The sequence below is a fragment of the Cryphonectria parasitica genome (genome assembly GCF_011745365.1).
Source record: "Cryphonectria parasitica EP155 unplaced genomic scaffold M406scaffold_1, whole genome shotgun sequence".
Taxonomy (NCBI): domain Eukaryota; kingdom Fungi; phylum Ascomycota; class Sordariomycetes; order Diaporthales; family Cryphonectriaceae; genus Cryphonectria; species Cryphonectria parasitica.
In genome coordinates this window covers 411,486-428,379 of record NW_024468909.1, presented here as the reverse complement: position 1 = coordinate 428,379, position 16,894 = coordinate 411,486, and the positions used below count along the sequence as shown (strand labels likewise).

At 52.6% G+C, this 16,894-nt stretch overlaps 4 protein-coding genes across 4 annotated transcripts; 3 read left to right on the top strand and 1 right to left on the bottom strand.

Annotated features, from left to right (window-relative positions):
- The first annotated feature begins 2,933 nt into the window (after nt 1-2,933).
- On the top strand, nt 2,934-6,573 carry M406DRAFT_86371 (family 55 glycoside hydrolase). Its single transcript, XM_040926077.1, has 2 exons — nt 2,934-3,125; nt 3,674-6,573. The coding sequence occupies exon 2, from the start codon at nt 3,760-3,762 to the stop codon at nt 6,100-6,102; it is 2,343 nt and encodes a 780-aa protein (XP_040780488.1). The 5' UTR covers nt 2,934-3,125; nt 3,674-3,759; the 3' UTR covers nt 6,103-6,573.
- A 636-nt stretch (nt 6,574-7,209) lies between these two features.
- M406DRAFT_270451 (uncharacterized protein) lies at nt 7,210-8,425 on the top strand. Its single transcript, XM_040918080.1, has 2 exons — nt 7,210-8,118; nt 8,209-8,425. The coding sequence occupies exons 1-2, from the start codon at nt 7,216-7,218 to the stop codon at nt 8,308-8,310; spliced, it is 1,005 nt and encodes a 334-aa protein (XP_040780487.1). The 5' UTR covers nt 7,210-7,215; the 3' UTR covers nt 8,311-8,425.
- A 155-nt stretch (nt 8,426-8,580) lies between these two features.
- On the top strand, nt 8,581-10,022 carry M406DRAFT_354040 (HIT-like protein). The gene is made up of 2 exons (XM_040922813.1): nt 8,581-8,785; nt 8,887-10,022. Exons 1-2 carry the CDS (start codon nt 8,654-8,656, stop codon nt 9,850-9,852), a joined length of 1,098 nt encoding a protein of 365 aa, XP_040780486.1. The 5' UTR covers nt 8,581-8,653; the 3' UTR covers nt 9,853-10,022.
- Nucleotides 10,023-10,366: 344 nt separating this feature from the next.
- M406DRAFT_66015 (uncharacterized protein) lies at nt 10,367-12,356 on the bottom strand (the record flags this gene model as incomplete). The annotated part of the gene is made up of 2 exons (XM_040924963.1): nt 10,367-10,702; nt 10,953-12,356. 2 exons carry the CDS (start codon nt 12,354-12,356, stop codon nt 10,367-10,369), a joined length of 1,740 nt encoding a protein of 579 aa, XP_040780485.1.
- Between the last annotated feature and the right edge of the window lie 4,538 nt (nt 12,357-16,894).

Sequence of the window (16,894 nt, the reverse complement as noted above, 5' to 3'; positions counted from 1 at the left end):
GCCCGGCGGGTAACGCTATTAAGATTCTGTGCTAATTCAGGAACAGCTGCAGCGGCAATGATGAGCAGGAGAGTCTGGACCCAGTGACAATCGTGCGACGAGGTCTGAGCCCTGGCATTTGAAATCTCTCGGCGTCTGGATGAGATGCTCAAGTACGTTCCACGAGGATGCTTCTTCCAACAAAAATGGCTCTGGCTCTGGCTCTTCTTCTTTTCTTTTTTTGTCACTGGAACTACGCAGAGCGGGTAACACAGAACCCCTAAGACGGGTAATGTTGCGCAGCTCGTATTTCATCCCGCAAGATCCTGAACAGATACAATAGTAGTATTGTACATAATGTAGTAAAAGTACGTCGTGTTCTGTGTAAGGCGGATCCGAGGAATGCGTTTCGAAACTAAACACATGTGTCAGGTGTTTGTGCCTATGTGTGCCTGCTTCTTTGGGCAAAGTCTTACAGGTGTGGTAGGATGAACCCCCAGGGAACCTCGAGAAGACTGGGTCAGTGGCTGTGGTGGCAAAGAACAAAAAAGGGGGAGGGGGCCAGGGGGCTGAGAGTGGACAAAAGAGTGAGTGAGGAGCAGCGAGATGCTGGTTGGTGTGTTGTTTTTACCGCATGAATAACCCATCCACTTTATGACCCCGCCCGGTTGACAGCGTTTCGATACTCAGTCCGTCTGAACGGCGTCGTCGAATCAGTTCTGGATTGTAGAGGGCTGAGTGGGGCCTCGGGTTTGAAACATGCGGATTGCAGCCCCAGAACCAGCCAAACTGCACCAAACAAAGACGATCTGTCCCTCGATTCGGAAAAAGCGACAGGACAGCAGCTCTTCCAAAGAACTAGCCTATGGATAGGAGAACTGAGCTTCAAGATGATTCCAGGATGAGCCCAGCCCTTCGCAGTGAGCAGGTGCAGAAGACCCTGCCATGAGAGTGGGTGGTTAATCCCGCGGATGAAGCCCGGGAAGATTCAGTCCCTTCGAGCCCTTCAAATCCATTGTAGATCAGTCCAATCTATCAGCCACTTGATCTCGGGGAGGCTCAAGGTTGATGTTCAAGAGTATCACGGCGCGTCGGGGGCGGAAAAAAAGAAGAAGAAAAAAGGGACGAAAATGGACGGAATAGGGAAGCATTGACACTTGTTTCGACAAGTCCTGATTTTCAACCCGCCACCCACTCACCCACGTACTCTGGCAGTGGTCCACAAGGCGTTCTGGATGCACAAGGCACACACACACACACACACACACACACACACACACCCACCCATCCACCACGGCACCACGGCTATAAACTGTCCGACGGGCGCTAAATGGGCGCTGTGCCCCCCCTGCTCGGGACAAATGTTTCAGGACAGCATTGCTTTGAACCAGATCACTCGAGCCTATCTGGCCATCCCATCGAGGCGCTAGCACAGCAGGGGTAGGTATTGGCCGGCAATAAAATAGGCAGCCCTGGAGCTGCTGGCACCGAACACAGGGATGACGACTCGTACTGTTGTGGCGCTGTTGTACTGTGCAGACTAACAACTTGCCAGGCCTGACTGAGGTTGTGAGTCGTGCTCAGATGTCGCTGATGAATCACTGTGTGATGCATAGTAAAAAGAGAGAGAGTGTGAACCAGAGAGGGATGTGCTCTTTTTGCCTCTCTGACTTCTCAGGGGAAAATGCAACCCTCCCCAAGGCGGGTAAAGTTGGGTTGCCCAACCACTCACTGCCAACCTTGTTAGCGTGATGGGTACTTTGCCATTCGCGGTTAGTAGGACGGCTTGAAACATCAACGCCCTCGCACGTCGTGAACGATTCGACAGGAACACATTCTCCGTTGAGGTTCCAGTGTTCAACCTCCCCCTTTGGCCCCCTTGTGATCCCAGCCCGTCCCAACTTTAGACTTCTCGAGCACGAGTCTTGGCTCAGAGGGCAAGATTCGATTCTCCCCGCTAATCGTTATGGGGCTTGGACGATCCATTATGCATCGTCTGTCCAATGTCGTGTGCTCTAGAGAACTCCCGAGGTCTGTCCTCCTTGACCGTACCCGGCGGGGGGGGGGGGCTGACTGACTGACTCTCCGGGATCGTATTCTCATATTGCTTCTGGACTGTCTCTTTGACCGCCTACTTCATTGAGCGTGTATAGTTGCTATGGGCGTTGATGACGAACGGGACTCGTTCACTCGGTAGGTCACGGTAGGGGGCTTGCTTGTATCGATTGGGCGGCCCACGTATAGCAGACCACTGACCAGATAGTCCCGAATACAGCCTATGTGCCCAGAAGAGCCTCAAGACGCAGGCGAAGCAAGGCCACCATAGGAAGGTTATGCATATATGGTTGGCCGCCCAGGTCGAGGGCGCGTGGGGTGGGGGGGGGGGACGCTGTGGATGCTACTCATGCTCGGACGACTGACTGTCCGTGCCAAAGAAGGGAAACACAGGACCGAAACAAACATAAAATAAAAGAAGAGAATAAGAGAGACAGGGTTCCAGGATAAGGGCAAGAAGGACAAGGTAGAGCGTGGGAGGCTTTATGGCAGCAGCGACTGACCCTTGGAAGAAAAATCAAGGCGTGGGTAGGAGCGCCCGAGGTTGTGTAGTGGTTGAGTGGCCACGGTGAGCTCTGCAGTGTCGCGCGCGGTACCTGCATACTACCACACTAGTACTGATGTGTCATGGCACCCTGGCCCCCTGTGGCGCCTATTGATGTTTCCCGTAGTGCTATGGTACGGGATCCCCCTGCAACGGTAAATCTGCTAGCACACCAATTACTAGGTAGTCCTAAGGTACCACGGTACGTACCCATATCAAAACACCAGGTTTTTGATCGAACCCTCTCTCGACTTCTACTACATCTACTTCTACCTGACCTTTTCCTTTCTCTTTTCTTCCATTCCGTTTTGATCTTCATTCATCTTCCATTTTACCAAACATACTTTCTTTTTTTCATCTTCAGGGTAGCTCTGAGAGTCAACCATTCATTCATTCTTTCCGTCCAACCTGGCCGTATCCTTTTTTCTTCTTCTTTCTCCCCAGCCTCGTTGGCCTTGACCTGTTGACCGCCAGCTCAAAAATCTGAACAGCAATAACCTGCATCATTTTCCTCTTCTTCCGTGCCATCACTCCTATCCTCGACACAGTGAGTAAAACAGATTCTACTTCCTATCTTTTTTTTTTTATACCCTTAGCACACATTCGAAGACAGCGACGACATTGAACAAAGCTGCCTTGTGGGGGGGGGGGGGGGAGCATGGGTTGTGGCTGTCCATTGTTCAAGGCACCAAGTCTGCTCTCATTGTTTGTTTCAGCAGTGAGAACCAAAAAACCTCGACGTTGATGGGTGTCACAATTCATCTTACAATGAGAACAAGAACAAATTGGTCATCGGTGTCTAGTGGCACTGAAATTGCTTGCAATGGGCTTGCAATTTATTTGTCACTGCTTGGCTCTTGATCACCCACATCCTCAACTCACTATCATGAGAACAATGTCTATTGTCAACCTTACAAGCCTCATAAAGCACCCATCCCCTAATTCAGGCTTTTACAGTCTTGTGTTCTGTTCTACCACCTTTTTTCTACCACATATATCTGAGCTTCAGGAAGCAAGACGACACACCCTCCTTCAGGTCTTTGACAGATTCTCTTTCGAGTCTTTTCGTTTTTACTAATAGAACCACATTTTCAGACGTCATACACAACCATTTTACCAGTCGTCCATAAAACCAAAAAAAGACAAGACATCGACGATTAGCTGTGCTACATCCCCCCAAGATGATCTTCAACAGGCTGGCTTCGTGCCTGCTGCTGGCCCTGCCTGCTCTGGCGGCACCCGCTCCCCAGGCTACCACCACCTCCACCACCTCCTCCTCGGGCTACTGGCTGCCCACTGTCCTGTCCCAGGGTCTGGGATCTTCTCCCTTCCAGGGCAACACAACCTACACCATCTACCGTAACGTCAAGGACTACGGCGCCGTGGGTGACGGAACCACCGATGACACTGCGGCCATCAACGCTGCCATCTCCGCCGGTGGCAGGTGTGGCCTGGACTGCCAGTCCTCCACCGTCACACCGGCTGTGGTCTACTTCCCTGCCGGAACCTACCTCGTCAGCACGCCCGTCATCCAGTACTACTTCACCCAGCTCATTGGCGATGCCACCAACCCGCCCACCCTCAAGGCCTCTGCCGCCTTCACTGGCATGGCCGTGATCGACTCGGACCCGTACGAGGACGACGGTAGCAACTGGTGGGTCAACCAGAACAACTTCTTCCGCCAGGTGCGCAACTTTGAGATCGACATCACCGCCCAGCCCGTCACCGAGGGTGCTTGCATTCACTGGCAGGTCGCCCAGGCCACCTCGCTGCAGAACATCGTCTTCACCATGCGCACTGACGGCGGCACGACCAACATGCAGAAGGGCATCTTCATGGACAACGGGTCTGGTGGGTTCATGAGCGACCTGACCTTCAATGGTGGCGGCATCGGTGCTTTCCTGGGCAACCAGCAGTTCACCACCCGCAACCTGACCTTCAACGGCTGCCAGACCGCCATCTACATGAACTGGAACTGGGCCTGGACCCTCAAGGATGTCACCATCGACAGCTGCACCGTCGGCCTGGACATGGCCAACGGCGCCTCGTCCCAGACTGTCGGCTCTGTGCTGTTCCTGGACTCCAAGATCAGCAACACCCAGCTCGGTGTCAACACCTCGTACCTGACCACCGAGTCCAGCACCAACGGCACCCTGATCATCGACAACGTTGACATGTCCACCAATGTCGACATTGCCATCAAGGACGCCATGTCCGGCTCGACCGTCCTCGCTGGCAACCAGGTCGTCAGCAACTTCGTGCAGGGCAACTCGTACCAGAGCGGCAGCGGCCTTGCCGTCCAGAAGGCCATCGCCTCCAACACCACCAAGCCTGCCTCCCTCCTCAACTCGGACGGCACCGTCTTTACCCGCAGCAAGCCCCAGTACGAGACCCTCGACGCCTCGAGCTTCGTCTCCGTCAAGGCCAACGGTGCCAAGGGTGATGGTTCCACCGATGACACCGCCGCCATCCAGGCCATCCTGAACAATGCCACCGACGGCCAGGTCATCTTCTTCGACCACGGCGCGTACGTCGTCACCGACACCATCAAGGTCCCCGGCACCAAGAACATCAAGATGACGGGTGAGGTGTGGCCCATGATCATGGCCAAGGGCACCTCCTTCAACGACATGAGCAACCCCAAGCCCGTCTTCCAGGTGGGCGAGCCTGGCGATGAGGGCGCGGTCGAGATGTCCGACATGGTCTTTGAGACCCTGGGCGCCGCGCCTGGTGCCATCATGATCGAGTGGAACATGAAGGGTTCATCCAACGGCGCCGCTGGCATGTGGGACGTCCACGCCCGCATTGGCGGCTCTGCTGGCACCGAGCTCCTCTCGGCGCAGTGCGCCAAGAACCCCAACGTGACGCACAGCGCCAACGCGGCGTGCGAGGGTGCCTTCATGCTGATGCACATCACCGAGTCGGCGTCCAACGTCTACCTGGAGAACACATGGTTCTGGGTGGCGGACCACGACCTCGAGCTGGGCGCCGACTCGCAGCAGATCGACATCTACAACGGCCGCGGCGTGCTGATCGAGTCGTCGGGCCCCGTCTGGATGTACGGCACCGCCGCCGAGCACTCGCAGCTGTACAACTACCAGGTCAACAACGCCAGCGCCATCTACATGTCGCTGATCCAGACCGAGACGGCCTACATGCAAGGCAACCCCAATGCCACCACGCCCTTCCCCACCAACGCCACGTACAACGACCCGTCCTTTGCCTCGTGTACCGAGGCCAACTGCGCCCGCACCTGGGGACTTCGCATCGTCAACTCTGATGACGTCTATGTCTACGGCGCCGGGCTGTACTCGTTCTTTGACAACTACGAGCAGACCTGCCTTGAGACCGAGTCGTGCCAGCAGAACATGGTGTCCATTGAGAGCAGCGCCGCCCACATCTTTGGCCTGTCGACCAAGGCCTCCGTCAACATGCTGACGGTCGACGGCGAGAGCAAGGCCCTGGACAGTGACAACCGCAACACCTACTGCGCCACTCTGTCCTACTTTGCCAGCTCGGCATAGGCTGCTCCACCTGGCGGTAATGGCTCCGTGGTCGTAAGCAGTAGTGGTGGCCACACTGTCGGCGGTACGAGCACCGGTGCTCCGTCCCCGACGACCTCCATCTCGTCGGATTCTACCTCGGCCTGCCATAGGTCCAACCGATCCATGGCTGCGGCCAAGGCCCAGATGACGACCTGATTAAGGAGGACTTTCACTTTTTCACTTCTTTTTAACAAGTATGGATTGGTCTCCACGGTGGCCATTCATCCTTTTTTTTTTTTTTTTTTTTGGTGTTTAGTTTCTTTTGCGCATGAGCAGGAGTTCTGGTTCAGGGAGAGGAAGATACCAATTCGCAAACATGGAAAACATTGGAGACAAATGGAACAGTAGAAAGGGAGGAAAGAGTAAGGCATTACTGCTTTCACAAATTGGGTGTAAGGAACCCAGTGGTACATAGAAGAAATAGCAGAACATGGATTGATAATGGATCTGTTCTCAAAAAGTGCGTCTTCTGAGTGTCAAATTTCTCAAGCTTGTGATGTTGACCGTGATAGGATAAAGTAAGCAGGTGATACTTGTGACTTGCATGTTTTGTCCTGTCTTCAGATCTAGAATATTGGTCCTAGGCGGCCCTCTGGGTGTTAAGTCAAAACCCCCTAAGATTGCCCTATGTAACTGTCTTAGTGCTACTGTTAGTTCGTATGATGCATGCATCAAGGGCGTCAACGGCAGGCACACCTGGGAACCAAGACCCTAATGGCCCTAGACAACCCTGCTCACATTTCTGACAACGTCATAGCTTGGGTGGTGGATGTGCGTGTGTGTACCTTGACCGACCAGGTGCATTGCTGGCCCAAAATTTCCACCTACAATAGGCGGCACGAGTCTGTCCTGCACCACGACAAGACGGACAGACCAGTTGTTCTATATGGCCTGTGAGCCTTGGAAGCATTGTCTTCTTCTTCTTCTGCTCATACTACATCACCCAAGACCAGATTGTGCTCAGGACCACGCCGCTGCTGGGTGTCCAGTTAGCCAATCTCTCTTATTTGACTACCTTTTCTTCCCTCCTCCTTCTCTTTCATCTTCGTCATGGACTCGCCTCCAGCAGCCAACACCCGAGCTCGGTCCAAGATGACATCCCAGTCGAACGGCACCGCGGCCTCCTCCTTTCTTCCGAGCACGACCACGTCCTCGTCCTCGTCGTCGCGCAACCCGCCCTTCCTCCCGACGCCGATCGAGGCGCTCCTGCTCCTGGCCTACCCCGTCCTTCTGACCTTCGGCACGCTCTTCTCCCTGCTGTCGCCCACGGTGCGCAACGCCCCGTACGATGCCACCCTGCAGGCGCACTCGCAGGACCCGGCCTTCTCGCCCTCGTACTTTGCGCGCAAAAGCAACATCTTCAATGTCTTCTTCGTCAAGCGCGGCTGGGGCTGGGTGTCGCTGGCCTTCTTCATCTTCCTGCTTACGCACCCGGCCACGGCTACCACGCAGAGGCGGGCACGCGCCCTGTTGCGGTGGGGGCTGGTGACCACGTGGTGGGTGCTGGTTACGCAGTGGTGCTTCGGCCCGGCCATCATCGACAGGAGTTTTCGGTATACAGGGGGCAAGTGCGAGATAGTGGACATGAAAATCGAGGCGGGCGACGCGAGCGGCTCAGACTTCGTGACGGGCGTGGCGTGCAAGGCGGCGGGCGGGAAGTGGCGCGGAGGTCACGATATCAGCGGGCACGTCTTTTTGCTTGTGCTGGGAAGCTATTTCCTGGTCCAGGAGGTCGGCTGGGTGTTCCTTGACCACTGGCGCCGGGGCTCTGCGGGCCCGGTGTCGGTGCGTGACGAGCGCAGCGTAGTCATGATCGACGGGGCGGTCAAGAGCGCCACTGTCGAGGCTGAGAGGTTTGCCACGACTGCTGAACACCGGCTGGCGGGCGCCTGGGATGCGTTGGGGCTGGGCGGCAAGATTGCGAGCGCAGTTGTTGTTCTGAGCTGGTGGATGCTCCTCATGACGGCGATTTTCTTTCACACATGGTTCGAGAAGGTAAGTCTTCCCTACAAGACTACATTTTCCAAATCCTTGTTCCAAATAACGCTCCCATCATGATCACTGACAATAACAATTATAATTCAGTTTACTGGTCTTCTGGTTGCGCTGACGGGACTCTACGCTGTCTACTTCGTGCCGAGGTTTGTTCCTCCCTTGCGAGGTGTTGTGGGATTGCCTGGAATATAAAACAAGAATGTGCAATGGAAAAAGAGGAGACTAGATGTTGGATGAATACGATGTGGCCCTTGTGTGGTTTTGATCACGGATTTTATATCAATCCATAATATACATATTCAAATGATGTTTTGTATTGGAGAGCATACCACACTGTGATCTTTCTTTCCTTGGGAGAGCATGAGGGACACCTTGCCCCGCTTACGTCATTTCATACACCCCTTGACATGCTCTTTCTCTCTCTCGATTTCACATGCCAGCCCCAAACCAATTCGACCGTATCATTAGCAAACTGCTCATCACGACGCCTCCCTAGTGAAAGGAGAACGCAGCAGCAGCTGTCAGTAGGGTAGAGATGTCGCCAGTCAAGGTTCCTGTCAACCTCCCCGACCTTGTGAGGACAACCTTCAACAAGGCCAAAGCCAATGACGATGTCAACTTTTACCCCACGCAGGTCGCCGTCCTGACGCCCGCCGCTTCGACTCCGGTATGTTGTTGCTTCACGAGATGGGGTCTCCACTTCCTGTAGACCCCTTGATCTCCAGCCTTGTGTTTGCCAGCTGACACACCATCCCTTCTCAACGCCAGATTCAACTCCGCTTCGCGCCCTCTCTAGCGAACAAGCCGAAATCACCGCCCTCCTCCAAAGAGCACGCCAACAAGCCCTTCAACCCCTTCGAGGACCCTCCTCCAGCCCTGATCATCACCCGCCTCGAGCCAGACCACATCCTCGTTCTCAACAAGTTCGCCATTGTCCCCGAGCACTTCCTCCTCATCACACGAACGTTCAAGCACCAGACACACCTCCTCGATGCGGACGACCTGGCGGCTACGTATGCCTGTATACGCGCATATCATGAATACCCGCCAAGAAGGGCGACAATAGCAGGCGACGAGGAGGGCAAGGAGAGGAAGGAGGAGGAGGAGGAAGAAGGGAAGAACCAAAAAGGGCTGTTTGCGTTCTTCAACTGTGGAGAGCACAGCGGGGCCAGCCAGCCACACAGGCACCTCCAGCTGCTGCCGGTCGCGAGTATGCGGGAGGGACTTGCTGATGCTGCAGGCACGAGTTGGGATGTCCTTGCGGATAAGCTTGTGAGGGCAGGAGATGATGGGGGAGGGGAGGGGCCGAAGCTGCCGTTCCTGGTCTTTGGGGAACGTCTGCGCCCGGATATGGAGGCCAAGGACCTGCGCGCTGCGTATCTGCGGCTATACAGGAAAGCATGTGAGGCTGCTGGGCAAGGGCAGGTCCCTACGGATGTCGATGATGAGGACAGGGCATCGGACGGAGTAGAAGCGAGGATCAGTTATAACATGGCGCTGACTAGGGATGCGATGGTGCTCTGTCCTAGGACAGCAGAAGGGTCTGTTGTGCTGGATAGGAGGAGGAAGGAGGGGGAGGAAGAGGAAGAAGGTAGGGAGATGGGCAAGTTGGCGCTGAACGGGACACTGCTGGCTGGGACAGCGCTGGTGAAGACGCAGGGGCAGTGGGATGCTTTACGGAATGACCCTTTACAGTTGTGGGAGATTTTGGGTAAGATTGGGATTGCAGTGTGAGAGAAAGTGGGCTTGTGTCCCTTTCAGTGATTGATCAAATCGATCAGTTTCTGTGCGTTGTATTGCTCAATAGACGTCACTGTTGTCTGACAGGACGTTCTTCCTGATTGAGCCGTGAAGGAAATTTCAATAACATCATTGACCCCAATCAGTCTTTCTGCATGATTCCTATCCTGCTCAACTCTTGTTGAAGAATGATTCTTCAGCGCCAACATATCTGCTGTGCCCTGGCTTTGAGTTTCCCTGTTCCAGCCCTAAGTATGGCACACCTTAGGGATAGTTCAACTGTTGTATGACTGTGTTATCAAATGATATGATCAAGAGTTCCCTTAGTAAAACAAGGTGAGTCAGTATGAGCAGTACAGCTAGACTGATAGCATGTCTCCTGTGTCAGGTTGGCCTGCGGCACCAACGAAGTCATCGTCATCGTGGGCCTTCCTGTGAGGCCAGAAGAGAGGCTCTTGTTCCGGGACTGTGGAGCTCATCATCAAAGAGATCAGAAGAGAAACTCACCTTAATTGATATAGCCTTCTTCATCATCATCATCATTCTCTTCAACATCAATCATGCCATCTTCATCATCACCATCATTCTCTTCAACATCAATCATGCCATCTTCATCATCACCACTGTAATCTTCATCCTCCGCCTTTCCTAGCTCTTGCGTAGTCACCTTGTCTTCACATTTGATGCACTTTTCGTCTTGGGGAAGACGATTATATTCCTTAGCCACCGTCCCCACGCCGAACGGTTTGCCAGTGTGCTCTTTGATGTACTTGGCCACCGCAAGCCATGAGATCTTGCCGTTTATGCCTGTGTAGAGCGGCACAGCGTGGACGAGTGCTTCCCGCTGGAGGAACAAGTTCAATGTTAATCACATACACATTCAATTCGTGTTTTAACAAAGTAAAATAAGAACCACCATGATAAATGGGCGCTAGATATAAGCAAGAGGTATGCGACAGCTAAAAGGAGTGACCACTCCCCGCTGACTGGAAACGGCTGTGGCCTATATAGCTGCGTAGAACGGTCGGACTCACACAAGGGGCATTTTAGTGGTGATGAGAGAAGGAAAGAGAAGAAAAGATTTTCTTACGTACGTGCTCAGGTCCCCAGGTAGGCTTGCGCTCGCGATGCTCCTTGGGAAGCTGGTAGCAGCGCTTGATACCCCGCAGAGTAGACTCGGCCGATTTCCACTCGTCATACTTGCCCTTGATAGCCTTGTAGCTCAGCCCGACCCGTCGGCCGTACTCGCCCTCGACGCCGACGCCGCGCTCCGCCGCAATAATCTGCTCCATGAGACGTCGATCGATCGGCCAGCGGTTCCCCTGGGCGGCGCTGGCCACGCCCTCAGAACCGAATGGCACGAACCCAGGCTCGTTTCGGCCGGGAAGGGAGTGTCGGAGACGGCGGAGACGTCTGACGGCGGCTGCTCGAGCTCTGTTGCAGTTGGTGGGTCTGCCCTGCCATCGAAGGCGGCTTGGTTGGGCGGATGGGTTGTGGGCTGGGGGACTGCTGTTGCTTTGTAGTCCATTCTGCTGCAGGTTCTCGTTCTCGTTCAGACCAGCCACGATGGCGTCTACTCCATGGGAGTCGCTTTCGGTGGAATCCCTTGTTTCCTGGCCTCCAGTACTCTCGACATGAAGAAGGGTAGAGGGTAGATGGCGACATTGTCCCAGACCAGAAAGGCGAGCAAGTTGGTCGTCGTGGGCACCCAAGTCGGCCCCAACTTCTTCCAGATGGCTATCGCCCGTGCCGTCGTGTGCCTGGCCAGCCTCCTGGCTGGGGAAAGTGGAGGGAGAGGGAAATGGGCTCGACACCATCACTTGGCTCCTGGAGGAAAAGTATTCCTCGGCAGGGTCACTGAAGGTGAACGCGCTTGACTCGTATTGGTCAGAGCTTGGTATCTCCTGAGGGCTCGCAGGAGCCTTGAAGTGGATATTCTCTGGAGATAGTGTCCCATCAAGCAACGATAAGCCGTAGTTTATGCTCTCCTGACTAGAAGGCATCATGGGAAGGTCATGGACGTCCTCCATCTTAATAGGAGTCATAGGCAGGCCTTGAGTGTCTTCTTTCTTGAGAGGTTCCATTGGTAGGTCGTGGATGATTTCCATCTTGAAAAGAGCCGTAGGTAGATTGTCAGTGTCCTCCATCTTGACAGAGGTCGGACTCAGGTCATGACTGTCTTCCACCTTGTGAAGAGGAGTATGATTGGTCATCAACATGCCGAACTCGAGCTCCTCAAGGAAGGTATCAGACAGAGGGCTGATCATAGGCGGAACGCTGGGGGTACCTGTCTCCTGGCTGCCAGACGTTCCAGAGGCCAATTTGATGACGCTGCTGGAGATATTCTGCTGGTTTCCACCAGAAGGAAGGGACACAGCGGAATGTTCGCCAACAGAGTCTTGGGAGTCGACGAGGGCGAGGGCTGGGGACACTGGTCCGGAGGTCGTAATGAACATGTCCTCGGGGCCACTTCCTGAGGCGTTGGGAAGGTCATCCATCTCCTAGAGGGAGAGAAGGAATTTGTAAGTAATTGATTATCATCCCCTTTGGGAGATGGGGGACCCAAGTCGTGGCCTAAGGAACATAGGATGGGCACTGGACGACGGTGGAGGGCTGAAAAGGAGAAAAATGAGCTTGCCTCCTTGATACTATTAATTTCTATCATGTTCTCGTCAACCGTGTCTTCAACCTTGAGAACTGCACTGATGATTTTCTGGCGACAAGAAAGCGGCAGGGCTTGAAAAAAATCGCCAGTGATAGCGATCAAGATCCTTTCAAAGTAGGCGTGCAGCTCAGGCGAGCATTTATGCTTGCAGACAGACTTATGGCGACCGTCAGACATTTTCGGTATCCCCTATGCGTATTGATATAGTTAGCCAGTCAGGCAGTCTTCAGATCTCCATCTTGACATCAATTAGTTCCTTCGTCCTCCTTCTTCAAGGTTGATGTCACCTGCTCCGTCATGTAGCGTAAAATACCATGCAGCAAGTCTGCCACCTGCCTGACTGTCAGAGGTGCCAGCGAGTGAAATTCACTCCAGACCCTCTCACCGCTGGTTTGCCTCTTATTGACCTGCTGCAAGATGCTGCACGGCGTTCCGTCTTGACCGACTTGCGCCATGCCAGTACAAGTATACGTCGCACAAGCTGCCAGCAAAGGCGATAAGAAGCACTTTCACTGCGTCGTCCAAAGAACGACAGGCAGTGCATCATTCAAGAGGAGAGAAGGGTGATGTAGTGCAGTTAGGAAGTAATTAGGTCAGGTGGTGAGGCGGGGCGAGGAGATGGGGGAAGACGTACCCAGGCTGTTGTAGATGCCAGATAGGGAATTTGTTGCTGTTTCCAAACCAGGGAGTTCCTGGTCAGGTTTCTGTTGCTTTCTTTTCAGGAAAGCCTTGTGTCTTGTTGGTGCGAAAACCCGCTCTGAGATGATTGGTACCTTCACCAGAGTCGGTCAGTGGACACTTATGCTCAAGGACAAACAGGAAGGTAAACTCGATTTCAACGGACGGAAACCAGTATCAGGCCCGGGTGGGTTCGGACAAAAAGAACGAGATAAAGAAAGCAACGGTGAGATAGTTGAGCGTGTCACTGAAACCAGCCACAGAGGCTCGTTGATGGGCGAAAAGAAGTACGCAGCATTTGAAAGAGAGAGAAACAAGGGTAGGTCCAGAGGCTATACAAGTCCTGATTGAGGGTTGAACGAGTGGATGTGACAGAGGTAGGTCCACTGAGGTAGTGAACAACAGCCAAGACAGTGGTGCTTGTGAGGGTACAGATGGCATCGAAGAGCACCCGACACTGCAGAGAGCGCCGGTGTTGATTTTAAATTGTGATGGAAGCCAATCAATAAGTACAGAGACTCAGGATCTCCTGGTAATGCAGAGCCCATGTTGTGCTTTGGAATGAAACATTGATGACAATTACAGTGACTGAGTAGGAGTAATTAAACCAGACTTACCAAGCTTTGTTGCTGTCAATGCTCAAAGACTAACATCTGTCAACCAGATGTCGAAGCTTGTAGACAATAGCCTTGACGAAGCAGCAAAGACCCGGGAAGGAGGCAAGATTTTATACCCAAGAGAAATAACAGGGCTTGCTGAAGATTGAGAAACCAAGGCGAAGGGAAAAGCAAAAATCAATTTCTGTCTATGCAGAACTAGCCACTGCTACCTCGAGGGCAGACCTGCAGACACGAACTGCTTCTAACCTGCATGATACAGGGTTGTGTTGACAAGACATTTGGGTATAAGTCACGACAAGAGTTGGGCACTACACTGTGCATGTCCTTGCGAATGCAGACGGGCAGAGACCTCAGGAGGCCAGTGCAGCACAGTGAAGTATTCAAGTATCATGCCTGATGAGCAGAGAGACAACGTGGGGGTGGTAGACCTCGTATTAGATAAAGGACTTATCAAGCATCTCACGAGGCCTGATGTCACGATGATGATTTCGATTGTCAAGATGAGGTTCTAGTTCCTCTTAAACATGGAGTGTGTGTGGAGTGAGGTCGAGAGTACCGCCTTCAGCCTCCTCCTAGGCCTTGTAAAGATGGTCACAATCACACAATGGGTCTGCCATCCCGGATAGCAGTTGACATCTACAGGGTGGGTCAGAGCTCTCAGAAACTTGATGCCATCATGCAAGTTTGGCAAGAATCACAACTCTAACCTAACATGTACAGGTTTGTCATTATCCTAATATGGTAATATTCTCTTCTGAGGAGGTGTTCAGGAGTGTCAAGTGATAGATCGACTTGTTGTGTGTACTTTAAAGTTTATGTGGATGCTGTGGCTTTCAGCCGCAGCCAAAACACAATGTACATCAGGTCAAGCTGAGAGAAGGAACATGAGAGGGGTGGGCAAAAATATCAATAGAGTCTAGGCAGCTCAACCAGAAACACCCTCTAGCTAATTAAGTAGGTATGGTCTCTTGTACAGTTGCTATAGCACTCAAAGTAGCTCGAGTTACTTGGTAAAGGTCGTTACAGCCAGTAACCACGTTGGCTCTCTTCAAACGAAGAAGACCCAGCAAAGATGATCATCAGCAGCAGGAGGAGGTGAGCACAACACGTAGGGGATCGCTCACACTCGACTCGCCTCACTTATGCAAGATCAAGCTCTCATTCCCCACCTTGTATGCCACATAAACTCTTATGGTTGGGCTAGAGCGGGCATAGATCCGGGGACAAGGGTGGGCTGACACATTATACTTAGTTTTTCTTGACTTGAGCTCGATTTGGGAGCCTACTTTGCCATTGAGAGGCCGCGTCTTCAAGCCACAGGCCCACCTCAACTGGAAATCATCCAACGGACAGGATCAAAATAGACTTTCGACATGGGTCAATAATGAATGCATGCTGATATCTGTTTGTCTGTCTATTGTCAAGATGGCTTGCTTTTTCCGGCATAACAGAATGCATTTCTATTCTGACGCAATTATAGAACGCCTTCTTTTCTTATTGCTCATTTCTTTTGATACTTTTATTTACATGCTAATTATGTAAACCTAGTAGCTGAGAATCCGATAGGAGGATGAGGCAAAGGAGAGTATATGAGAAGTATGGCGTGGGGATTCGGATGTCTCCTTCGCTTCGGCCCCACAAAATGCAACCCCTCTGCTTCATTACGTATCGTCAAGACACTCCCTGGACAGTGCACTCTCTCCCTTACACACCTAGTGTGAGAGAGAGAAAGAGAAGAGAACGAGAGGGAAGAGAGCAGTGTGAGTGATAAGTAAGGCGCCGGCAATTCCCAGCGACCCGGTTTAGGACCCCGGTCTCCACACCTCTCTTCTGAAAGATCGGTTTTTGATGAGGAAATACCCGCTGCGATGTGCCAGATTGAGATATGTACGTTGCAAAGGTCGGGAAATACTAGTTTGTCTATTTTTGGCGGACAAGAAGGCGATCACACTGGACTGATCGGCAACGGCACCCAAGGCTTCCATGAGAAGAAGATGGAAAACAGAAGAAAAAACCCAGTTTGGGGTCCCCACACAATTGCTTACGGGAACTCAGGAAAAAGCAGTCAAGAGGAGCGAATACTTTAGTAGGTGTGATACTTGTTATGCAGTGCGCCCGAGGGGTGGGCATCCCAGAGAAAGGGAGGGGGGTGTCAAGGTGTGCTGGCGGTGGTATTTGCTGGCACGTCGGCCCATCACAAGAGATCCTGTTGGTATCCGCCCCCGTCATCCTCGAATAAGAGGTCCAAGTCCTCTCTCTCTGTATGCATGACCATCCTATCTTGGTATAGCGAGGCTACACACGCCAGCAAAGTCTAGATCAAAAGCAAGTACGAAGGGCTCTATGCCACCCTCGCGAATCTATACCCAGATGCGCTCATGTCTTTTTTTCTTTCTTATTTGTTGATCATTTTCAGAGAGAAAATAACGATCCTGTCTCGGAAGTACTGATCAGGTCTCGGATGGGACATAGGAAATGAGATATCACTTTTATCCCTTCACTCCACACACGCCCCAGTATTCAAGTCAAACCGGTGAAAACTAAGACGAGCAGCCAGGAATGCATACAAGGCTGGCTTCGGGGCAAGGAAAATCAAAACCTAGCCAGAGGACAAGAGAAGACTGTCCACAGAGACCTCGTGCTCCCAAGTCTCCCTGATCAGTCTAACTACATAGGTAAGAAGAAGAAAAAAGAAAGAGGGGAAATTTTTTTTTCATGTTCCACGACCTTGAGCCAATGTTCCAGACTGTTTGATGGACACGCAAGTCTCGCGGCCTTGAGACAAAAGTATAGAGGTACCCTCTCACACTGTAAGGGTACTGGCAGGTCATTCCTCTACCCTGCCTTCCCCTAGATGAGCTCATGCAGGCAGCACGAATGTTGCTTCTGGCTGGGAGTTCGGCTCCAAGGATGGCCTGACCCAGGCACCTCACCGCCTGGCAACTTACTGACACGGGTCTTCTTTTTTTTATTATTGCCCCAAATGCTACTATAGCCGTCGTATTTATCAATCGTAAGGCGAAAGGTTGTCGACTATAGTCGAGAGGGAAATGATGGAACCTAAAAGCCATCA